Source organism: Dama dama, chromosome 9 (genome assembly GCF_033118175.1).
Source record: "Dama dama isolate Ldn47 chromosome 9, ASM3311817v1, whole genome shotgun sequence".
NCBI lineage: Eukaryota > Metazoa > Chordata > Mammalia > Artiodactyla > Cervidae > Dama > Dama dama.
This window is the reverse complement of record NC_083689.1, coordinates 25,648,583-25,675,384: the sequence shown is the minus strand read 5'-3', so window position 1 is coordinate 25,675,384 and position 26,802 is coordinate 25,648,583. Positions and strand designations below refer to the sequence as shown.

General features: G+C 37.0%; 1 protein-coding gene and 1 pseudogene across 1 annotated transcript; one reads left to right on the top strand and one right to left on the bottom strand.

The window, feature by feature from the left end:
• The first annotated feature begins 9,710 nt into the window (after positions 1 to 9,710).
• Positions 9,711 to 10,583, top strand: LOC133062174 (cytochrome c). Its single transcript, XM_061150821.1, has one exon. It carries the CDS (start codon positions 9,736 to 9,738, stop codon positions 10,051 to 10,053), a length of 318 nt encoding a protein of 105 aa, XP_061006804.1. The 5' UTR covers positions 9,711 to 9,735; the 3' UTR covers positions 10,054 to 10,583.
• A 2,701-nt stretch (positions 10,584 to 13,284) lies between these two features.
• Positions 13,285 to 25,600, bottom strand: LOC133062791 (prolyl 4-hydroxylase subunit alpha-2-like; annotated as a pseudogene).
• Between the last annotated feature and the right edge of the window lie 1,202 nt (positions 25,601 to 26,802).

Sequence of the window (26,802 nt, the reverse complement as noted above, 5' to 3'; positions counted from 1 at the left end):
AGCCTACTCCTGCTGACTCCAAAAATCCTGAGTCTGCCATTTGATCCTCAAGACAATGCCTTCCTGTCCTGGGCTCACTCCTACGCTGCATTTCACAATCAGTCTAACTGCTGGATCTGTGGAGCGCTCCCCTCTTCATCAGTGGAAGGCTTCCTGTGGTGGACATCTCCACTTCAAGGAAAAGACTTTCTCCAAGTCTGCAAATACCTTCAACAACAATTGCATGTGATGCCTCTTCTTAAACTGATGACATCTAACAACCTTAAGATGGACTGATGTAACTATGGACATAATGTGACTTTTCATTTTAACTTGGTTTAATGACTATTTTGCCTTATGTTTGTAACTGTATAATGGGGTTTTCTAACCGTCTAAAAGCTTTTAAGTTACAAATGGTTGTCCAAGCTCCTACGAGGGACACAACCTCCTCCAACTATTACTTGGGGTGGGGCAAATGGTTGTCCAAGCTCCTACGAGGGACACAACCTCCTCCAACTATTACTTGGGGCCCCTGGATCAGAGACCCTCAAAATGAGGGTTAGGAGAATATGTTGCCTCAACAATTTAGGGACCATGCCCCTAAATAGCAGGATGTAGTTATGGAATAAAAATGATGCCCCTTTCCCTTGGCAACATAATTCTCCTAAAAGAAACGGGGAAGAATGAGAGTGTCATTTCCTAGGCAGGTTGATAAAGAAGTCTAGGGGTCCCTAAGGAGACAGGGGTCTGGAATTATCAAGGAGGAAGAAAGGACAAACTTTTTTTCCTCTACATTCCTTAGGATTATATAAAAATAATGTATCCTGTTTGAGGACAGTCTTAAACCTTCTGGCTAATCCTGTTACCTTAAAATGTAAATTATGGGAGTGGGTCTGGTGAGGTCTTTACAACCTCGACATCTTTTGGATTCATTGCAGAGTATATAACTCCATTGCTAACATTAGCAAGGGGGTACTCTTTCTACCCCCTTCTGATGTCTATGGCAGAAGCTTTCTCTATCTCCTTTATACTTTAATAAAACTTTATTACACACACACAAAAAAAGAAGATACTGAAAGAAATAAAATGAAAATATACAAAACTTAAGGGAGGCAGCAGAAGCAGTTCTAAGAGGAAAGCTCATAGCAATAAATGCCTGAACTAAGAAACAAGAGAGAACTCAAAACAACCTCATTATACACCTCAAGGAACTAGAAAGAGAACAAATGAAACCCAAAGTCAGTAGGAAGGAAAAAATAACAAAGCACAGACCAAAAACAAATGAAACACAGACTAAAAAGACAATAGAAAGGGTCAATAAAACTAAGAGCTTTTTAAAAAAAAAAAAAGTAGACAAAACAGACAAACCTGTGGATAGATTCACAAAGAAAAAGACAAGACTCAAATAAAATCAGAAAAGAAAGAGGAGCATTACAACTGATACCACAGAAATACAAAGGTCCTTGAGAAATTCTGTTGAACAAGAACAAATTGGGACAACCTTGAAGAAATGGTAAGTACCTAGAAACATACAACCTACCAAGAATGTATCATGAAGAAACAGAAAATCTGAATAGATCAACTACTAGAAAGAAGACTGAATCAATTATTTGAAAATTCCCAACAAAAAGTTCAGGACCACAAGGCTTCACTGGTAAATTTGACTAAATATTAAAGAAATACTAATAACAATTCTTTTCAACTCTCTCAAAACTTTAACAGGGAATACTTCCAAACTTATTTTACTATCCCAGCATTACATTGATACCAAAAAAACTATAAGAAAAATATACACCAATATCCTTGATGAACAAAGATGTAAAAATCCTCAACAATCTATTAGCAAAACAAATTATACAATACATGAGAAAGATCACACATCATGATCAAGTGGGATTTAACCCTGGAATGCAAGGATGGATAAATACTTGAAAATTAATCAATGTGAACCACATTAACAAAATGAATGGAAAAGTCATATGATCATTTCAACAGATGCAGAAAAACCATCTGACGAAATTCAACATCCATTCAAGATCAAAAAAATCTCAACGAACAAAGAGGAAATGTGCTCCAACATAAAAAGGCCACATATGCCAAGTCCACAACTAACAGCATACTCAACAGTGAAAACGTCAAAGATCTTCTGTAATCACGAACAAGACAAGGATGCCCAAACTCATCATTTTTATTCAGTTTAGCACTAGGAGTTCTAGACAGAACCATTAGGCAAGAAGAAAAAAAGAAAGGCATTTGGAAAGGAAGAAGTAAAACTATCTCTATTTGCAGATACCATGATCTTTTTTTTTTCACCAAAGTATAGTTAATTTTTGGGCTTCCCTTGTGGCTCAGCTGGTAAAGAATCCTCCTGCAATGTGGAAGACCTGGGTTCAATCCCTAGGTTGGGAAGATTCCCTGGAGAAGGAAAAGGCTACCCACTCTAGTATTCTGGCCTGGAGAATTCCACAGACCATATGGTCCATGGGGTTGCAAAGAGTCGGACACAACTGAATGACTTTCACTTTTGGGCTTCCCTTTTGGCTCAGCTGGTAAAGAATCTGCCTGCAATGTGGGAGACTTGGGTTCAATACCTGGGTTGGGAAGATCCCCTGGAGAAGGGAAAGGCTACCCACTCCAGTATTCTGGCCTGGAAAATTCCATAGACTATACAGTCCACAGGGTTGCAAAGAGTCGGACACGACTTAACGACTTTCACATAGCTAATTTACAATGCTGTGCTGGTTTCTGGTGTATAGTAAAGTGAATCAGTTATATATATATTCAGTTATATATGTATACATATATTTTGTCTTTTTCATATTCTTTCCCACTATAGTTTAATATAAGATATTGAATATAGGTCCCTGTGCTATACAGTAGAACCTTTTTGTTTATCTATTTCATATATAGTAATTTCTATCTGCTAATTCCAAACTCCTAATTTATTCCTCCCCCAGTCCCCTTTAGTAACCATAAATTTGTTTTCTCTGTTTCTGTTTTATAAATAAGCTCATTTGTATCATACTTTAGATTCTACATATAAGACATATTATATGATACTGTCTTTGTCTAACTTCATGTAGTATGATAATCTCTAGACCCATTCATGTTGTTGCAAATAGCATTATTTTATTCTTTTTTATGGCTGAGTAGGATTCCACTGTGTGTGTGTGTGTGTGTGTGTGTGTACACACACAAACTACATCTTCTTTATCCATTATCTGCCAATGAACATTTAGGCTGCTTTATTTCTTGGGTACTGTAAATAGTGCTGATATGAACACTGGGATGCATGTACCTTTTTGAATTAGAATTTCAACTTTTCTGTATACCTCTGAAGAAGTGGAATTAATAGATCATCATCCGTTTTTAGCTTTTTAAGGAACCTCCATATTGTTCTCCATAGTGGCTGTAGCAATTACATCCCCACAGTGTAGGAGGGTTCCGATTTCTCCACATCCTCTCCAGTCTATTTACAGACTTTTTGATGATGGTCATTCTGATGTGTGTGAAGTGATATCTCACTATAGTCTTGATTTGCATTTCTCTAATAATTAGTGATGTTGAACATCTTTTAATGTGTCTGTTGGCCATTTGTATGCCTCCTTTGGAAAAATGTCTGTTCAGGTCTTCTGCCCATGTTTTGGATTGCTTTGTCTGTTTTTTGCTGCCATTTTTTGAGCTTTATGAGCTGTTTGTATATCTTAGAAATTAATCCCTTGCCAGTCACATCATCTGTAAATATCTTTTCTCCTGATCTGTAGACTGTTTTTGTTTTGCCTCCACTTTGTTCTTTTTGCTTAAGATTGCTTTGGCAGTAGATGCCATGATTTTATATAGAAAGCTCTAAAAACCCTACCCAAGACTGTGAACTAATAAACAAGTACAGTAGTTGCAGGGTACAAAAATCAATATACAACAAGAAATTCCATTTCTATTTATTAATTACTATCAGATAGAGAAATTAGGAAAACAATCCCATTTCCAACTGCATCAAAAAGGACAAAATACATAAGAATAAATTTAACCAAGGAAATGGAAGAAGTATATGCTGTAAACTATACAATGAAAGAAACTGAAGAAAACACAAATAAATGGAAAGATATCCCAGGCTCATGAACTGGAAGAAGTAATGTTGTTAAAATTGTTCATATTACCAAAAGCAATCTATAGATTAAATGCAACTTCTATCAAAGTATCAAAGGCACTTTTCACATAAATAGAACCAAAAATTCTAAAATTTGCGTGGAACCACAGATGACTCTGACTAGGCAAAACAATCTTGAGAAAAAAAGAACAAAGCTGAAGGCATCATGCTTCCTGATTTCAAACTATATTATAAACATATAGTAACAAAACAGTATGGTATTGGCCTAAAAACAGACCCAAAGATCAATGGAACGTAAGAGAGAGCCCAGAAATAAACCTATGCAAATGTGGTCAATTAATTTACAACAAAGAAATCAAGAATATACAATGGAAAAAGGATAACCTCTTCAATAAATGGTACTGGAAAAACTGGACAGCCACATGCAAAAGAATGAAACTGGACCACTATCTCAAGCCATACAAAAAATCAACTCAAAGTGGATTAGACTTGAATGTAAGACCCAAAACCATACAACTCATAGAAGAAAACAAAGGGTAAGCTCTCTGACACTGATCTTGTCAATGATTTTTTTGTATTTGACACCAAAAATGAAAGCAAAAAAAGAAAAAATTAGTGATTGGGACTATATCAAACTAGAAAGTTCCTGTACAGCAAAAGAAACCATCACAAAATGAAAAGGCTACCTATGGAATGGGAGAAAATATTTGGAAATCATGTTTCTGATAAGGGGATAATATCCAAATCATATAAAGAACTAATACAATTTAACAGATACAAACAATCCAATTAAAAAATGAGAAAAGGATCTGCACAGACATCTTCCCAAAGATGATATACAAATGAATAGACAAAAATGATATAAAAATAAACAGACATTTTTCCAAAGATGATTTAAACATATGAAAAGGTGACGGTGATGGTTTAGTTGCTAAGTAGTGTCCAACTCTTGTAACCCCATGGACTGTAGCAAAACAGACTCCTCTGTCCATGGAATTTTCCAGGCAAGAATACTGGAGTGGACTGCCATTTCCTTCTCTACGGTATCTTCCTGACCCAGAGATTGAACCTGGGTCTCCTGCACGGCAGGTGGATTCTTTACTAACTGAGCCACTAGGGAGGTCATGAAAAGGTGCTCGACATCATTAGTCACTATGAAAATGTTGCGAAAGAACAGCATGTATATTATCTATGGTGAAACAGGTCACCAGCCCAGGTGGGATGCATGAGACAAGTGCTCGGGCCTGGTGCACTGGGAAGACCCAGAGGAATCGGGTGGAGAGGGAGGTGGGAGGGGGGATCGGAATGGGGAATACGTGTAAATCTATTGCTGATTCAAGTCAATGTATGACAAAACCCACTGAAAAAATAAATAAATTAAAAAAAAGAAAATGTAAACCAAAACCACAATGAAATTCCACCTCACATATGTTACAATGTCTAAAAGACAACAAGTAAATATTGGTATGTATGTAGAAACCTGTACACTGTTGGTAAGAATGTAAATTGGTGCAATCACTGTAGAAAATAGTACAGAGATTCCTCAAAAAGTTAAACATGGAACTACAATATGATCCTATAATTATACTTCTGCATACCTATCCAGCAGAAAAGAAATCACAATCTTGGAAATGTTCACTGCAGAATTATTTACAATAGCCAAGATAAGGAAACAAAGTAAATGCCCATCAACAGATGAGCAGATAAAGAAAATGGGGTATTGCTAGATTTCTAATTTAAAAAAATAGATATGCAACAAGCAACAAGGGTTTACTGTATAGCACAGGAAACTATAGTCAATATCTTATAATACCTATAATGGAAACTAACTTCAAAAATAATATATGTGTATAACTGAATCACACAAAAAAAAGAATTCTACTTTTTGAAATTTAGTAATGTTTATCTTTTTGCTAGTTTTTCTCAATGTCCTATGGACATCTAATAACAACAAGTAAGATACAAAATTTTAAATATTTTTGTGCAGGATATAAGATTAATAAAATTAATATAAACAGAAATTATTGTATTTAAATTACTAATGACATCATTCAAAATGCTCCTATTTTCTGCACTTGATAAAACATTCTTCAGTTCAGTTCAGTCCCTCAGTCATGTCCGACTCTCTGCGACCCCATGTACTGCTGCATGGAAGGCTTCCCTGTCCATCACCAACTCCCAGAGTCTACCCAAACTCATGTCCATTGAGTCGATGATGCCATCCAACCATCTCATCCTCTGTTGTCTCCTTCTTCTCCAGCCTTCAATCTTTCCCAGCATCAGGGTCTTTTCCAATGAGTCAGTTCTTCGCATCAGATGGCCAAAGTACTGGAGTTTCAGCTTCAGCATCAGTCCTTCCAATGAATACTCAGGACGGATTTCCTTTAGGATGGACTGGTTGGATCTCCTTGAAGTCCAAGGAACTCTCAAGAGCCTTCTCCAACATCACAGTTCAAAAGCATCAACTCTTCGGTGCTCAGCTTTCTTTATAGTCCAACTCTCACATCTATACATGACTACTGGAAAAACCGTAGCTTTGACTAGACGGACCTTTGTGGGCAAAGTAATGTCTCTGCTTTTTAATATGCTGTCTATAGCTTTTCTTCCAAGGAGCAAGCATTTTTTAATTTCATGGCTGCAGTCACCATCTGCACTGATTTTGGAGCCCAAAATATTCTTAGAGAAATGTTAATGTCTTACTATGATTATACATTTTTTCTTTTCCCTTATATTTTTTATGTATCTTTCTTTGTTGTTACATGTCTAATGATTTACAATGTCTATCTTCTTTGTGAATTGTACCTTTTATTAATAAAAATATTCATCTTTGTTTCATTTAAAATACATAAATTTAATTTAAAAAGGAAAAAAAAGAAAATGTGGTATTCATATATACAATGGAATATTATCCAGCCATAAAAAAGAAGGAAGTATTGCCTTCTCAAAAATATGGATAGATCTTAAGGGCATTATGCTAAATGAAATAAAGACAAATGCTGTATGATCTGATCTCACTTACATGTGGACTCTAAAAACAAACACAAAAACTCAGCAACAACAACTGAACTTGAACAAAACACAGATTGACGATTGCCAGAAGTGAAGATTAGGGGTGAGCAAAGGTGCTCAAAAGGCACAAACTTCCAATTACAAGATAAATAAACCCTGAGGATGTAAAATATAGCATGGTGACTATAGTTAACAACAGTGTATTGTATATTTAAAAGTTGCTAAGAGAGTAAATCTTTAAAGTTCTCATCACACACAAAAAAATTGTAATTAATGTGATAATGTTAACTAAAGTTATTGAGGTAATCATTTAGTAGTACACACATATTATTAAATCATTGTTATACAGCTAAAACTAATACAATGTTATATGTCAATTACATCTCAATAAAACAACAACATTCTTAAAGGACTACAATAGAATCTAGAGTTCCAACATCATTATATTTGCAGAAGCCAGGATATAATAAAAAAATTACTCGACATATTAAGAACCAGGAACATGTGACCTATTCTCTAGAGAAAAGTCAGAAACAAAACCAAGTCAAGTCAAAGATGGAACAGATGTTGGAATTAGCAGATAAAGATTTTTAAGCTGTTATTATACTCAAGGATGGAAAGAAAAATAATACTTGCAATTAATGAGAAGAAGAAAAATCTCAGTCAGTAAGAGTAAAGAAACCATTGAAAATTTTAGGACTTCCTTGGTGGTCCCAGTGGTTAAGAATCCACCTGCCAATACAGGGGACACCAGTTTGATCCCTGGTTCGGTTAGATTCCACATGCTGCAGGGCAACTAAGCCAGTGCACCACAACTACTGAAGCCCGCTTGCGGAGAGCCTATGCTCTACCACAAGAGAAGCCACTGAAATGAGAAGCCTGTGCATCACAATGAAGAGCAGCCCCCACTCTAGACAAAGTCCATGCACAGCAACAAAGACCTAGCACAGCCCAAAATAAATAAATCTAAAAGTAAAAATAACAGTAAATTTGAAGGAAAGATAAAAAAAAGTTTAACAAAAAAGAATCTATTGAAAATTTTAGAACTGAGAATTCCCTGGTGGTTCATGGTTAGGACTCTGTGCTCTTACTGCCAAGGGCCCAGGTTTGATCCCTGGCTAAGGAATTAAGATTCTGCATGCCCTGTGGCATGGCCAAAAAAAAAAAAGGGAGCAAATTTTAGAACTGGAAAACACGATATCTGAATTTAAAACTTCACTAGATGCACTTAACATGGAAATGGAGATGACAAAGGCAGAACCACTGAGGTTGGGGGTTATCAACAGATACTATCCAATACGTAGAAAAGAGAAAATATCCAAATAAAATACTGACAAGACCTCCTGCTTATATAAAGATTATAACCCTATAAGAATACAAAACGAAAGAACAAGAATATCCTTTCTAACTACCAAAGGACAACCAATAACTATGATAAACTAATCAAACTGTTTTTGAAAGAAAAACTGCCTTCACTGAGCTTGTCATCTATTATCTAGAATATGAAGAAATAATTCTTCCCCAGATGACAGCAAAAAATGAAAACAAAGAAAAAACATACCGGAGATATGAATAACTAAGGATGAATAGGTGATAAATTTTATTCCTGGGGAACTCTGAAGCTGACACAGGGTTTCATGGAAAGAACAGAAAAGATTTCCTCTGTTTGGTCACAAGTAATATGGCTTTCATGAGTTAAATATTTGCAATCTGCTGCATATTTCATTCATGTAACCAACTTTTAGAAGTCACATATAATTAAAATAAAACTTTACAGATAAATTAAAAATTTAAACAGCTTTAAAAAAGGATCTCCTGGAGACACTAAATTAAAAGATAATAAATACTGATACACTTCTCTTCGAAGAGGTCTTGGAGGACCAGATTATAAAGAATTTTGCTGAAACAGTCATTAAAAACTAACAAAATATATACAAGAGGAAAACTATCAAAACTCTGAAGAGAGATATCAAAGCAGAACAAATAAACAGTGATTCCATGTTCACAGATAAGAAGACTTAATACTGTCAAGATGTCAGTTCATCCTAAATTAATCTATAGATTCAATACAATCCTAATCAAAATTCTAACAAGTTATTTTGTGGATATCTACAAAATGATCCTAAAGTTCATATGGAAAGACAAAAGACCTAGCATAGACAATACAGTATTAAAGCAGAAGAACAAAGTTGGAGGACTGATACTACTTGACTCTGAAGCTACTACAAAGCTGCAGTAATCAAGACAATGTGGTATTAGTGAAAGAACAATCAGTCAATGGAACAGAACAGTGAGCCTAGAAACAGACCTCCATAAAAATAATCGACTCATATTTGACAAAGGAGCAAAAGTAATACAGTGGAGCAAAAAGAGTCTCTCAAAAAATGGTGATGGAACAAATACACATGCAAAAAATTTAAATCTAGACCTTACACTCTTCACTCAATATAACTCAAAATGGATCACAGACCTAAATGTAAAACACAAAACTATAAAACTGGAAGACAACATGGGAGAAAATCCTGGTGACCCTGGGTATGGTAATATCCTTTAAAATAGAACAACAAGTTTAGAAAGCGGGGCGTTCGGCTTGCGAGCGGGAACTTCTCGGTCGTGCCCAGAGAAAGAATGATTTAAAAATGGGTGATGTTGAGAAGGGCAAGAAGATTTTTGTTCAGAAGTGTGCCCAGTGCCATACTGTGGAAAAGGGAGGCAAGCACAAGACTGGGCCAAACCTCCATGGTCTGTTTGGACGAAAGACGGGTCAGGCTGCTGGATTCTCTTACACAGATGCCAACAAGAACAAAGGTATCACCTGGGGAGAGGAGACGCTGATGGAGTACTTGGAGAATCCCAAGAAGTACATCCCTGGAACAAAGATGATCTTTGCTGGCATTAAGAAGAAGGGAGAGAGGGAGGACTTGATAGCTTATCTCAAAAAAGCTACCAATGAGTAATAGTTGGTCACTGCCTTATTTATTATGAAACAGAAGTGTCTCATGACTTTTTATGTGTACCATATTTAAATTGATCTCACACACTAGAATTCAGATCATGAACGGCTGATGGAATAATTCTGTTGGACAGTCCTGATTTAAATAAGATTGGTTTGTGGCTAAACAAATATGGTCAGCTTTTTTAATTTTGATAGTAATTCCGGTTCAACAAGTACTATCACTTTTCCCATTCTAAAGAGATGATTGAACTTGAATAAGGAATATTAAACTTCTTAGGGAGATGGTGCATTCCTTCTCAAACCCTATAAGAGATTGGTTTTATACTTAGATTTCTATAACTGGTTATATTAATATATTTAAATACTGAAAAGGTCCCTTCACTGTCTCATAGAACAGAGGAGGATTCAGATGTGTTTGAAGTTGTGTTCATTAGCCTGTTAAGGCAAGAATTGAAAATACACTGACAAATTCCACTTTATCTTTTTGGTTTTATAAACTATGCCAATTTAATTAAAATTCTCTATCTAAAATTTAGCCTTTTACTTAATGAAAGGCATTTTAGTGTGGTTTATGTATAGCATCAAATAAAGAGTATTTAGCACCTCAAAAAAAAAATAAATAAAATAGAACAACAAAGACATGATCCATGAAAGAAATGATTGATAAGGTGGACTTCATTAAAATTAAAAACTCTGCTACAAGAAAGACAATACAAAGAGAATGAGAAAACGAGTCACATACTAGGAGAAAATATTTGCAAAGGAGACATTTAAAAAGGACTGTTATCCAAAATATATATAATGAATTCATAAATACAACTATAAGAAAACAAAAACTCAATTAAAAAATGTACCAAAGCCCTTGACAGATCCCTCAGCAAAGAGATATACAGATGGCAACTAAGCATAAGAAAGTATGTCCCACATCATATGTTATTAGGGAACTGTGAATTAAAACAATGAGATATTAATACCATCACATACCTATTAGAATGACCAAAACCCAAGACACTGACAAGATCAAATGCTGACAAGGATATGGAACAACAGGACTCTCATCCACTGTTAAAACAAAGGCAAAATAATACAGATACTTGGAAAGACAGTGTGGCTATTTCTTACAAAACTAAACTTACTCTTTACACAAACCAGCAATCACATTCTTTGGTATTTACCCAAAGGAGGTAAAAAGGTAATGTCCACACAAAAATCTGTACATGGATGTTTACAGTATCTTTATTCATAACTGCAAAAATGTGGAAGAAACCAAGATGTCCTTTAGTAGGTGAACAGATGAATAAACTGTAACACATTCAGACGACAAAATATTATTCAGCACTAAGATGAAATAAGCTATAAGGAACTTCAAATGGATATTAGTAAATAAAAGAAACCCATCTGAGATGGCTACATACTGTATATTCCAACTATATAACACTTGAGAAAAAGCAAAGCTATGGAAACAATAAAAATATCAGTGGCTGCTGTGAAGAGTGGGGGCAAAGATGCACAGTCAGAACACAGAGGACTTTTAGGACAGTGAAATTCTCTGTATTAGATTATAATGATGGATATCGGTCATGAGACATTTGTCCAAACTTATAAACTACAACATCAAGACTGAACCCTTTACCCATAGGTAAACTAAGGAATTTGGGGGGATTATGATATGTCAATCAATATAGGTTAATCCTTAATGAAAATGTACAATTCTGGTGAGTGATGTTGATAATGAGGGAGGCTATTTATGTGTCAGGACAAGGGGTATATGGGGAATCATTGTACCTTCCTCTCAATTTTATTGTAAACTTAAAACTACTCTTAAAAAAAAAAGACAATCTGCTATCAGTTTTTCCCTTAAATGGCCCCAAATAATGACAGCAAGATAAGTCCAAGGAGGTAACAGAGGGAAATGTGCTCAGTACCAAATGAGAACTTACTTTGGGTTTTGCAATCTCCTTGATCTTCCTGATCTCATCAGACATGACATTGTAGAACCTGATGATGTGTGGGCTGTCCCATTCATCCTCCTCTTTGAAGGGGGCAATGACCAGCTGGGGCGTCCTGTTGCCATAATGGTACCTACAGAAAAGCCTCTTCCGCCTCTGTGGTGTCCGGGAAGCACAGAGCAACAAGTCTATGTTACGGACTCCTCAGTTTGCAGACACCAGCCTCACTCCTTAGGCCCATCTCCTCCCTCTTCCCTCAGAAAGGAAAAAAAAAGCATAATGGAATACAAATCATTCAATATCTTCTCTGTCAGGAACATCCTTACTCACATTTACAAGCCCTTAGAGGGAAGTCATTCTTATACTGGACTTAAAAAAACAATGACAATTCACCTTAAGTGGGTTTGGAAAAAAGAGTCTATTTCTTCTATCCAACTTCCCATAATGTCCAGGGGTGATCAGCTCACTTCTGTGATTGAACCCTTTAATGGTCTGCTCTCTGTGGCCTTCCTACTTATGCTATGACCCAAGGACCAGCATCAGTTGGGAGATGGTTAGAAATACAGAATCTCAGGTTCTAACTCAGTATTACTGAATTAGAATCTGCATTTTAACAACATCCCAGGCGATTCCCATGCACCTTAGATTTTGAGACACTAACAAAGTCCAAGATCTACCCATGATCCACCTGGCCCTCCATGAGCCTACCTATATTAAAATTCTGAATATTATAGCTTCTTTTCTCAAATATTATGCTCTACTAATATAAAAAATGTTTGCTATTTCCAAAATATAGGATAATTTTTCTCACTGTACACTCGTTCATGGTATAGTCTCAGCCTAAAACTTCTTTTATTACATTGTTCACCTGGTAATCTAGTTTAGGAGTCCTTTACCTGTGAACCTTACCACTTTTTGTCCTAGAGTTAATAACCTTCTGTTGTATATTGCTATCAAATCTTGCACATACCACTAACTGTACTAAAACTACTTATTTATATTTTAAATGTTCCTTTAATAGACTACATATTTCTGTAACAGGGCCATATATTATTCATTTTTGCTTAATTTCTTCCACATGCAGGTAATAAAAAACAATATTCATAATAGTCTTAATGCCTAACATCTAATTAGCCATCAATTAAAATAAGTGTTTGATATAATTATAAGACTGAAAAAGACCCAGTGGTGCACTCAATGGGCAGGTTCAAGAACTAAAATATCTTTTCAACTAAATCTGGCCTTCCAAAGTCGAAAATTCCCAGTATTCATATGGCCAGGTGGTCTAAAGGTCTCCAAGTACCCTAAGCACCCCTTATAACCTCAATGACTCCCTTTCCCATCTTACGAGTTTGATACCCTCTCCGTGGCACAGGCTTTCACAGCTCTCGAGGGTTTGCTTATAATCCAGAGCACCCTGAGGAGAACTGTTCAGTGTCTCCTGCTTGATCTCTGACTCTTCATTCCCAAAGTTTCCTGCCCTTTCTTCCTCCAACAACTTCACAAAGTATGGCAGATTCAACTGGGCTTGTCTATGAGAGGAGTCTGGACAAAGGAAAGCAAATAGTTAATAATCAGAGAGATCATTCAGAGAAGCTCTGCAATTCTTCTACTTCAAACAACGCTGATAAACCAGTATGGAATTTGACCACTGTCCAGAATTAGAATTAAGAGAGAAATAAAAACTGGTATGGAAAAAATCCACCCCACTGTGCCTCACTCACCAGTTCCAAGGGACCTAGTACAGACAGGCAACCAGTGGTCCTGCCTCACACTCACAACTCAGTTTTATGCTGAGCACATCTGCTTCCTCATGCATTTTCATTACAATGTTATATATCATGTGCTGTTATATATATATTTATACAGTAAGAATGTAGACTAGAGTTCCAGATAACTTCCACAAGCATCATTATCTCATGGGCCCTCACAATATCCAAGATAGAAGGATTTTGGTCCCCATTCCTCAGGTAAGAACACCAAGACACAGAATAAACAAGAAACCTGGGTCAAGATCATATAGAAAAAAATAAGCAAATCAGAACAAGAACCCAGGTGTCTAACTCTGTGGCTCTTATAAAAAATACTAAAAAAAATTTACAAGGCTTATCTCACGTAACAGTCATGAAGGACACTCCCATGTTAGCCAGTCAATGAAAGAGTTCTGGCAATAATGTCAACAAAAGAAAGATTTTACGAACCTGAGTCATGGCAGCAGAGTCTAGAGTGTGAAATCTTACCAAGCTTATTAATATAAATCAGGTGTGGTATGATAATATAAATGCCCTTTTCAAAAGAAAACATATTACAGTCAAATTAGATATAGCCCTTTGGTCATCCTAGAGTAATTATGAATCCAGAACTGAAATATTCTTCACTAAACTCTCACAGTGCTGTGAATAGTCATCATGTTATTTTCTACAATCCATTGACTTTATCTGTTAACACGTCTAATCTCCCACTACCATCCCCAAACTACCTTAAGATATTCTGGGAATAGGCCATACATATTTAAGTCTTTTGCCCAGTACAGCATCTAGCATGTTAACAGACCTCTGTAAGTTTGCTGAATTGAGTAACAGTAAAATGACTCTGCAATATCCCCATCTGTTGGTAGTCTTTATGCCAAGACATCTCCCTGAAAACAAAGGGAATACACCACCTGTCAAGGAGCTCCTTCTGCTTTTTGGCAATTATCTTCAGTTTCTCTTCAAACAGAACCCAACTGTATCTGGCTACATATTCTTCTCATGTGATCTAGGGCTAACTCTAAGGGCCACAGAGAACAAAAATAATCAACTCCTCTAATTCTTAAGTTAATCTTTTCTTCCTCCAATAATTCCAATTATTTGTTAAGATTCTGACACTGATTCTAATTTGTGAGTTTTCTGACATGACCAAGCAATTCTCTGACAGCTGTTGGGTGTTCTACTATTTAACTCAATTCTGCCACTACCCATCTGAAGATAGGGTCAGATCCCATAGGCTAAGGGTTCAATCCCACAACACGGTCTCCTACCCTTACCTCTACTTCAGTGACCAATTGCTGTTCAATCGCTGAGTCATGTCTGACTCTTTGCAACCCCATGGACAGTAGCATGTCAAGCTTCCCTGTCCTTCACTATCTCCTAGAGTTTGCTCAAACTCATGTCCATTGAGTCGGTGATGCCATCCAACAATCTCATCCTGTCGCCCCCTTCTCCTCCTGCCCTTAAGCTTTTCCCAACATCAGTGTCTTTTCCAATGAATTGGCTCTTCACATCAGGTGGCCAAAGTATTGAAGTTTCAGTCCTTCCAATCACTATTCAAGGAGATTTCCTTTAGGATTGACTGGTTTGGACCTCTTGCAGTCCAAGGAACTCTCGAGTTCCAGCACCACAATTCAAAACCATCAATTCTTTGGCACTCAGCCCTCTTTATGGTCCAACTTTCACATCTGTACATGACTACTGGAAAAACCACAGCTTTGACTATACGGACCTTTGTCAGCAAAGTGATGTCTCTGCTTTTTAATACACTGTCTAGGTTTGTCACAGCTTTTCTTCCAAGGAGCTTCCCAAGTATCTCTTAATTTCATGGCTGCAGTCACCATCCACAGTGATTTGGGAGTCCAAAAATATAAAATCTGTCACTGTTTCCACTTTTCCCCCATCTATTTGCCATGAAGTGATGGGACTGGATACCATGATCTGCTTTTTGAAATCTGAGTTTTAAGCCAGTTTTTTCACCCTCCTCTTTCACTCTCAAGAGGCTCTTTAGTTCCTCTTCACTTTCTGCCATTTGAGTATTATCATGTGCATATCTGAGGTTGTTGATATTTCTCCCAGCAATATTGACTCCAGTCTGCAATTCATCCAGTTAGGTCTTTCACATGATGTACTCTGCATAGAAGTTAAATAATCAGGGTGACAATATAAAGCCTTGTCATACTCCTTTCCCAATTGTGAACCAGTCCATTTATCCATGCCCAGTTCTGATTGTTGGTTTTTAACCTGCATACGGGTTTCTCAGGAGACAGGTAAGCTGATCTGGTATGCCCATCTTCAGAAGAATTTTGCCCAGTTTGTTGTGATCCACACAGTCAAAGGCTTTAGCATAGTCAATGAAGCAGAAGTACATGTTTTTTCTGGAATTCTCTTGTTTATTCTATGATCCAACAGATGCTGGTAATTTGAGTTTTGGTTCCTCAGCCTTTTCTAAATCAAGTTTGCACATCTGGAAGTTCTCAATTCACTCACTGTTAAAGCCTAGCTTGAAGGATTTTGATCATTACCTTGATAGCATGTGAAATGAGTGTAATTGTACAGTAGTTTGAACATTCTTTGGCACTGCCATTCTTTAGGACTGGAATGAAAACTGACCTTTTCCAGTCCTGTGACCACAGATGGGTTTTCCAAATTTGCTGGTGTACTGTGTTCAGCACTTTAACAGCAGCATCTTTTAGGATTTAAAACAGTATTCAGCTGGAATTCCATCACCTCCACTAGCTTTGTTTGTAGTAATGCTTCCTAAGGCCCACTTGACTTCACACTCCAAGATGTCTGGCTCTAGATGAGTGATCACACCATCATGGTTATTCTGGTCATTAAGGCCTTTTTTGTACAGTTCTGTGTATTCTTGCCACCTCTACTTATCTTGTACTTCTCTAAGGTCCATACCATTCTGTCCTTTATTGTGCCTATCTTTGCATGAAATGCTCTCTTGGTATCTCCAATTCTAGTCTTTCCCATTCTATTGTTTTCCTCTGTTTCTTTGCATTGTTCACTTAAGAAGGCTTTCTTACCTCTTCCTGCTATTCTCTGGAACTCTGCACTCAGTTGGATATATCTTTCCTTTCTCCTTTGCCTTTCACTTCTCTTCTTTTCTCAGCTATTTGTAAAGACTCCTCAACCACTTTACCTTCTTGCATTTCCTCTTCTTTGAGATAGTTTTAGTCACTGCCTCCTGTACAATGTTATGAACCTCCATCCATAGTTCTTCAGGCACTCTGTCTACCAGATCTAATCCCCTGAATCTATTCATTACCTCCACTGTTAGTGCTTCTGACTACTGGCTGTGGATTGGAAGTTCCAGTGACCCTCTCCTTGGGTTTGCTTAATTTGTTAGAGCAGCCCAAAGGACTCAGAGAAACATGTTACCAAGTAGATTACCAATTTACAACTTACGAACAGATAAAAGATATGCATAAGGCAAAGTATGTGGCAAGGGGCGTAGAACTTCCATGCTCTTTAGTCTTGCCACTCTCTCAGCATCTCCATGTGTTCACCAGTCTGGAAGCTCTCTATGCCCTCTCCTCTGGGTTGTTATGGAAGCATCATTATATAGGCAGGTTTGATTAAATCATTGGCTATTGTTGGTCAATTTAACCTCCAGTCCCTCTCCTCTTTCCTGGAGGTCAGAAAAGTTTCAACTTTCAAATCACAGGGCTTGTTCCCCTGGCAACCAGCTCTCATCTTTAGGTTACCTGAAAGTTTTCCGAAAGTCACCTCATTAACTTGACAAAGACATCTTTATGCCTCTCATCACTTAGGAAATTTGATTTTTGGAGCTTTGTGCCAGGAACGGGGAGAAACCCAAATACATAGTACTTATTGTAAGTCACAATATCACAGTCACTCAATACAGATCAAATTAAGTGTTTAGCACTACACTGGAGTTTGAAAATGCAAAACTGGTTAAAAAAAAAAAACCCACTATTATTTCTAAAGTCTTTGCTTTAGAAATAAAATTTGCCTGTCATTGGTAAACAAAGGATATTGTAACCATCAAGACATCACATTATAACCACCCAAAAGATGAGCCCTGAGGGAACCCAGGATGGAAACAGATTACCTGCCATTTAGGAATCATCAGATTGCAGCTATCCATAAGGGTGCAGCTTGGGGAAAGTCATGATGAAAAAACACAGGATACTGGCCCCATATTGCTGAGGTTCATATCAAGGAATGATTTCAGTGAGCCCAGACTCTTGCATCTTTCAATATTCATAAAAGTGCTAAAATCCTTAACTTGAGATATCTGGTTTTCTTTGCTTAACAATAATCTTTGATGTTTCAACTACTTGACTTTTGTTTTGCTGACTTAAAAAATGCACCAACTGAGAGTTGTGAGTTAAGTTTTATTTGGGGCAAAATGAGGACTATAGTCTGCGTGACAGCATTTCAGATAGCTCTGAGAAACTGCTCCAAAGAGGTAGGGGGAAGATCAACACACATGTGATTTAGGAACAGACATCATCATGAAGAAATGTGGTGCTTTTCTAGACATGAGAAGATGCAACAATTGAGCTCACAGAATCAGTTCCTGAAAATATATAATTATTTGAAGACCTGTTCTGCCAATTTTTTCAGAGCATGGAATGCCTCCTTCCTGATCTCCTTCCTGAACTCCCTTCAGCAGATGTTGAAGGTTAGCAGCTGCAGCACCATGTGTGATTTAATCCTTGTACAGGTAGACAGGAAGTGTACATGGCAAGTGCCAACTGCAGGTTAACAGTCGCAAAAACTCCTATATATCCTGGCTCCCCCTTCTCCCCCTCCTAACAGTTTTCTCGGCGCTATCTGAGATGCTGTCTCCCAGGCCTGACGTCATAATAATGTGTGCTCAATAAAACTTTCAATTTTTAGGTTGCACGTTCAAAAAAAATTTTTTAATCTATTTGGCTGCAATGGGTCTTAATTGAGGTATGTGGTATCTTCAGTCTTCACAGAGACAGGCAGGATCTTTAGATGTGGCATGTGGAATCTAGTTCCTTGATCAGGGATCGAACCCAGGCCCCCAAATTGGGAGTTTGGAATCTTAGCCACTGGATTATCACAAGGAAGTCCTTTAGGTTGTGCTGTTGTTTTTTTTTTTTCTGTCAACAGCTTATTGGGGAAAACAATTTAATAAAGGCAATACAGATGTAAATGAACTATTAAAATAAAACATAATAAACTTCTATGGTGAAGGGAATTACAGGCTACTATGTAGAAGGGAAGAGGAGAATGTCAGAACAGATTTATCAGCACAGAGAATGCCTCAGTTGTGAGCCCTCTTACTTAAAGACTGATTATGCCCGAGAAACAAAATATTGACCGCTGTATCGGTAAACAAAGGATGTTGCAGTCATCAGTGATTGTAGACACCATGGATGGTGCGCCCTGAGGGAGTTCACAATGGAAACAAGCAATACTGACCATGAGCAACCATTAGACTGCAGCCACCCTCAATGCTACAGCCTGAAGAAACTCGGTATGAGGAAACATGGGATATTGGCCCAGAAAACTGACGTGCCTATCAAAGGAATGATTTCAGTGGGCTCAGACTCCCAAGTCTCCATTCACAGAAAAGTATTAAATTCCTTAACTTAAAGTATATAGTTTTCTTTTATTAACAGGAGCTTCTTGGGAATTTCCTGGCAGTCCAGTGGTTAGGACATTGTGCTTTCACAACTGAGGGTTGGGGTTTGATCCCTGGTTGTGGAACTATGATCCCACAAACCATGTGGTGCAGCCAAAAAAAAAAAAACAAAAACACCCAAAACAGTCAATTGTACTGTTGTTGTTGTTGCAAAAATTCCCATATATCCTGGCTTCTCCTCCTTCCTTTTTGGTACAGTTTTCTCAGCATTTATCTGAGAGGCTGTCTCCCAAGCTTGAAGTTCTAAGAATGTCCACTAAATAAAACATTACTCTCAACTTTTAGGTTTTGTGTTTCTTTCCAGTTGATATGTCCCAGTAGAATTCTTTGTTTTACCTCTTATAACTTACCTCCATCAAATTTATACATGCCTATATTTTAAATACAAATATCTATTGAAAGCTTAATTTTAAAAAATGGAACCACTTATTACCCCACATCTCCTTTCCATTAACATGTCTCAAAAGTGGCCACTTTCTTCAGTTGTTCTCTTTCACATTTTATTGCTAAATTTATGCATCAGAAAATGATTAGTTTATCATAAGACCTAAGTTATCATAGAGGGACTGGAAAAACAAGAAGTTTCTATAGCAATGATATCTTCAAGAAGACAATGCATTAACTGATTATGACCATACCAAAACAAATAGACATTTTCACTGTTACACAGAGCTCCTTAGTCAATTTCTACTACCATATGAAGGCTAACTAGTTGTTCAGCAACCTACTTCATGCTACTGGAAACAAAGAAACTTTGTATTTTCCAAACCTCCCTTGAAATGAGATGGGGTCCATGATAGCTCTGACAAGAGAATGTGGACAGAAGTGATGGATGCCACTAATAGGCCTGGCCTATAACATGTATCATGAAATCCTTCACACAGCTAGCATGAAGGGACTCCAAAACAACAGAGTCATCCTGGAGTAGAAAAAAAAAATCTCAATTTTTTTTGCCACACAACTTGTGGGATCTTAATTCCCCCACCAAGCATTTAACTCAGGCCCCCTAAAGGGGAAGTGCAGTGTTCTAACCACTAGACAGCCAGGAAATTCCCTAGAAAAAAATCTAAATTCTTGAGTCAACATTTAGAAAAGCCACCCAACCTGCAGGAGGACTCTGCATGGAGGAAAAGTAAAATTTTATACCTTTCTTGTCTTAAAGATTCGGGAGTTTATTTGTTACCATAGGATAGTCTTCCCTGACTAACACAATTGAGTCACAAGAACTCTATGGAATATTCCACCCAAGGCCAGGGCAGGTGGGTCAGTTGGTAAGTGGGATGAAGGAGCAGGTCAACACAGAGCAAATTACTTGCTTTCCTAGCTCCCAAGGGTATTACCAAGAGAAAGCAGCTGATTGGTGAAGTTCACTGCCCTGTATAGGTCCAAACCGGAAGCTGATATCTCTGAGATGGTCCAGGACTTGAATCTTGGAGATAGTGCTATGCTCCCCTGCATTCAGCTGCTTTAGCGCTTGCTGCATCCAAAGCATTGAATGGTGAAGGTCGTTGATGCTGAGGGCTGTCTGGCCCAGCCTGAAGCAATCACCAATATTCAGGGTAGAACGATACTCGGTTCCTAGAAGCAAGAAGAACAATGATATTCCTGATAAAGGACACAAAGGGTGATCACTGAGGTCAATAAAGAGATCATTCACACACTCTTTTCCCACTATCCAAATACAACCAGTCTTAAGTTGTTTCCCTTCATATTTTATCTCTGAGTACATGCTTCAGAAAATGATCAGATTATTTTTATAACTACTTTTGGTTAAGATAAGGGGTTTACCCCATAGAAGACACTGAAATGAGTTCCCACAGACCACCTTATTAGTAGGAACATACTTAAAACATAAGGCAGTACGGGGAGAATAAGCATGAATCAGGAGCTCTAGGCAGGTTCTAATTCAAGATAATATAAGAATGAGGCACCAATAAAAGCTATATTTGATGAAGCAGGTGTAGACTTTAAAAAATATTCACAATCTAAAAGTTGAGAGTTATGTTTTATTCAAATTTTTAGGACTTAAAACCCAGGAGGCAGCACTTCAAGTAACCCTGAGAGAACTGCTCCAAGGAGGAGATGAAGGGGAGCCAGGTTATATAGCAATTTTGCAACAGGGTAGGTAACATGCATGTCAAAAAAAATTACTGTTAATTAAAGGAAAAGTAGGTATCTCAAGTTAAGGAATTTAGCACTTTTCTATGTATGGGAACATGCAAGAGTCTGGGCTCACTGAAATCATTCCTTTGATATGCACCTCACTTAACTAAGGCCAGTATCCTGTTTTCAAATCCTGAGTTTCCTCAGGTCTCACTGGCTCATGTTGGAGGGCTGCAATCACTGATGATTGTGACATCTTTGTTTACTGATATGGTAGGAAATATGCCATTTCTTACAAAGTTTTGAAAGTCATCTGCCTATTATACCAAATCCACCCAGGCATAACTGTTCAATTTTTCTTCTACTTCCTAAAATCAGATCCCAGTTTCCTAGAACATTAAGTGTTTCTGGTTTTTATCTCCTAAATTCCCATGAAAGGTCCAGAGTTCTCAGAGCTCACCTCACAGCAACATGAGGTGGTTAAAAGGCAAAAAGTAGCTTCTTCCTCTGTATTTCTCAAGTCCTACAGGAAAAAAATTGAAAGTTCTAAAGGCAAGAAAAGCAGCTCTAAGGCAAATGTTCACAAAGGGAACCCATGCAAGTTGCTTACCTGGCAGGACTCCCCTGGAAAGAGCCTTCAGATCCAGTTTGTATGTGCACTGAAGAAGCAGCAGGGCCTTAGCAGCCCCAGTTACATCCTCCTCTGTAGGGAAAAACCTGTGCAATGATGTGAGCCCAGAAGTAAACACTTCCACACACCAGAGAGGCAGAAAGTTAAAGGAGAAAGAAAAAAAGATCACATGAAATTACTGATAAAAGGAAATAATCCAGTAAAGAACAGACTGCTACTCGTGGGTTCGATTCCTGTCAGGAAGGTCCCCTGGAGAAGGAAATGGCAACTCACTCCAGCATTCTTGCCTGGGAAATTCCATGGACAGAGGAGCATGGTGGGCGACAGTCCATGGGGCTGCAAAAGAGTCAGACACAACTTAGTGACTAAACAACAACAAAGAACAGCCCAGAGCATACTATCAGACCTCAATACTTTACACAAAATTGAAATCATCTGGTAATAGTGGGAATGGAGGTGCTGGGACAATGACTTTCTAAAACTATCCTCCAACACAGTAACCACTGGCTACATGTGGTTGTTAAGGTGTAAATTTATTAAAATTGAATAAAATTTAAAATTCAGTCCCTCAGTCATACTAATTAAATTACATTTCAAACGCTCAGTAGCCAGATATGGCTAATAACTACCATGTTGTATAGTGCAGATACAGAACACTTCCATAATGAAAGGTTTTACTGCACATGCAGTGCTCAGTTGCTAAGTCATATTTGACTCCTTGTGACCTCCTGGATGTAGCCCATCAGGCTCCTCAGTCCATGAGATTTCCCAGGCAAGAATACTGGAGTGAGTTGCCATTTCCTTCTCTAAGGGATCTTCCTGACCCAGGGATCAAACACGCACTTCCTGCATTGGTAGGCAAATTCTTTACCACTGAGCCACAGAAGTGCTCTAAAATAACTCCTGGAATTGAAAACAACAGATAAGATTAATAAATCTTTGGTAGTGCTGCAAGGTAGCTTATTAATGCAAATGAAAACTGCTTCTAGAGGAACTCACTTTCAAGCAGATTTCAAAGAATAATTTCCGCAGAAAGAAGTACAAGGAAACAAATATTAATAGCTCTCAAGAGGGGGGAGAAAAAGCAGAAATAATCTAAAAAAATTTTTTAAATTCAGATGTTAGAATTGTATGACATATAATATGAAAGAGTATCTTTAATATATCTAAGAAATGGAATAGGGACTTGAAATACGATAAAATTGCAAAATGACAAACACCATCCAAATTGAAATACATAAAAATTGAATGAAAAGTTCAATAGATTTGGGACTTCTGGTTTTGGCCATGATAAAGTAGCTTACAGTGAAGTAAGTTTCCCACAAAAAGCAAATATAAAATATGAACAGAATCAATAAAACAATTATTTCAAGGCATTGGATAGCAATTAATATAAACTGACTTGGAGTCTATAATCATTAAGAGAAGGAAGATACTAGAGGTAAGCTCTGCACTTAACCTAAATTTTCCAAAAGCCATTTAACTGTACACTTAAATGAATTTTATGGTATGCAAATAGCTCCTCAACAAAGCTGTTTTAAAAAGTCAGAGTGTTCTTCTATAAGGAATTGAGTATCCCCATGAAAAGAACCAGATACACTGGCATTTTGATGTTTCCTAGAGTATGATTAGCACCCTCCACAACAGCTAACCCAAATTCTACCAATATAAACATTCTGCTTACATTTTCAGTATTTTCAGAGGTTTTAAGTTTTCTCTTTCAACTTAACCTCTCTGATATGAACAAATGATTTTTAAAAAATCCACCAAGCATATAATGAAACTCTCCAACATCAGAATCCATGATAATACAAAAATGGTGAAAAAGGGTTCCTGGATAAACACATAATAATGGGAACAGATAAAATTTTCCTTAAAACTAATAAATAACACTTAAGAGATATTTAAGTTGATAGACAATACATCCAAAACACAACTGCAAAACATTTTGTAAAAAGAACAATGATCATAAAAATAAAGAAGATTTTAGAAATTCAAAATGACTGTCAAAAAATTAAATTCAAAGTAAAATTGCCAGTTCTAGGGAGTATAAAAAACAGGCAAAGAAATGAAAAATATGAGAAAACAGGATCAATGCAGGAGATCCCCCATCCAGGTAATGCAAGCTCCAGAAATAAAGAAGAGAGAAAATAGAGGAAATTATGAGAAATACAATTTTCCAGAACTAAAGAAAAACATAATCTCTTGTATTGAATGCACTCACCAAGTGTCAATCTGAGAAAATGCAACTAACAAACAAAAATCTCCCTAAGTACCATTGTGAAATCTTAGCCCAAGGATAAAAATAAGACCTTGCAAGAGAGGGAAAAAAATAGGTATTCTACAAAGAAGAGAGAATCAGACTGGTATCAGTCTGTCCATTAGTTACACTGGACACTAGAACAACAAAAGTTCTGAGGAAAAATTCCTTCAATTTTTGGCATGCTTGAAATAGGGCTAAAAAATGAATAAATTCTATTTGGAACAGGAAAATAAATTTCAGAAAGATGTTTTTAAAGAAACTCATAATAACTCACTTTACTAGACTTAGAAAATAAAAATAATAATATTCTGACTTCTGCTTCTGCCCACAAATATTAAATGCTACAAGACTGTTCTCTCTCACCACGAGCAGCTAGAAAACTGGACCAAATAAGTCAAATTGGACAAAAAGCAGAGCAGAGCAGGACTAATCCTTAAGAACAGTAAAAGAGACGATGAGAACCCTATGATAGCCCCATATTTCTGCCTGGAGACAGATTCTTAACATCACTGTTGGGGATGCCAAGGCGGTAAGAAACTGCAGAACAGAGTATCAAAGAAGAGGGACACACACACACACACACACACACACACACACACAGTCCTGAAATCTAAAAATGGGTCTCCTCTATTCTTTGGCTATAATACTATTTTATACTTGCATTAGGCAAAAATCCAAAAAACGAGACAAATACTGTAGAAGAAAAATAATCATCAAGAAGTTTAGATTTAAACAATTCTCATTTATACAAGGCAGGAAATCACTTGACTTCCCACTATCTAAATGGGGAAACTATGCTGAATACACAGAGCACTCACTAGAAATCCCACCAAAAATGGATCTTAAAGGAGGAGTTAATCCACAGAATACAGACCATTCTAGATTCACCTTAACAAAAATTAAAAGCAAGCTTTAAAGGGATAAAACTGATCTGTATTTAAATGCTTACTAGAATAAAAACACTCTATAAAGAATATCACAAAATTCAAGGTAGAATTCATAATCCCTGGCACCCAGTAAAAAACTACCCGACTTGTTCAGACAGGAAGTGGACCAGGCACAACCTTTAAAAGAATAATGCCATCCAAGAACATGAAATAAACTGATTAGAGCCAAAAAGGTTCAAGTCCACATCCACTAGATCTTGAGTCACAGTACACAGCTCATTATAACACATCAGCAAGCTAAATGACATACCCATAGGGGCCATGACAGTTCCAAGGCCAACTATAAAAGTCAAAAAGTGGGTGGTAGTCCAAATCATGAAAATGCCCATCCCTTGCTACAAAAAAAGGAAACTACAGGCCAATATCACCGATGAGCATAAATGCAAAAATCCTTAACAAAATTCTAGCAAACAGAATTCAACAACATATAAAAAGATCATACATCATGACCAAGTGGGCTTTATCCCAGGGATGCAAAGATTCTTTAATATCCACAAATCAATCAATGTGATACACCACATTAACAAATTCAAAGGTAAAAAAAATATGATTATCTCAATAGATGCAGAGAAAGCCTATGACAAAATTCAACATCCATTTATGATAAAAATCCTCCAGAAAGCAGCATAGAAGGAACATACCTCAATATAATAAAAGCCCATATATGACAAATCCACAGCAAACATTATCCTCAATGGTGAAAAATTGAAAGCCTTTCCCCTAAAGTCAGGAACAAGACCAGGGTACCCACTCTTGCCACTACTATTCAACATAGTTTTGGAAGTTTTAGCCACAGTAATCAGAGAAGAAAAAGAAATAAAAGGAATCCAGGTTGGAAAAGAAGAAGTAAAACTCTCACTGTTTGCAGATGACATGATCCTCTACATAGAAAACCCTAAAGATTACATCAGAAAATTACTAGAGCGAATCAATGAATATAGTAAAGTTGCAGGATATAAAATTAACACAGAAAAATCCCTTGCATTCATATACACTAACAATGAGAAAACAGAAAGAGAAATTAAGGAAACAATTCCATTCACCATTGCAACAGAAAGAATAAAACATTTAGGAATAAATCTACCTAAAGAAACAAAAGACCTATATATAGAAAACTATAAAACACTGATGAAAGAAATTAAAGATGACAAAATAGATGGAGAAATACACCATGTTCATGGATCAGAAGAATCAATAAAGTGAAAATGAGTGTACTAGCCAAAGCAATCAATAGATTCAATGCAATCCCTATCTAGCTACCAACGGTATTTTTTAGAGAGCTATAACAAATAATTTAACAATTTGTATGAAAATACAAAAAAACCTCGAATAGCCAAAGCAATCTTGAGAAAGAAGAATGGACCTGGAGGAATCAACTGCCTGACTTCAGGCTATAATACAAAGCTACAGTCATCAAGACAGTACGGTACTGGCACAAAGACAGAAATATAGATCA

Bases quoted from the DNA above. Each gene is read 5' to 3' on its own strand.
- LOC133062174 (XM_061150821.1), top strand. From the start codon at position 9,736: ATGGGTGATGTTGAGAAGGGCAAGAAGATTTTTGTTCAGAAGTGTGCC.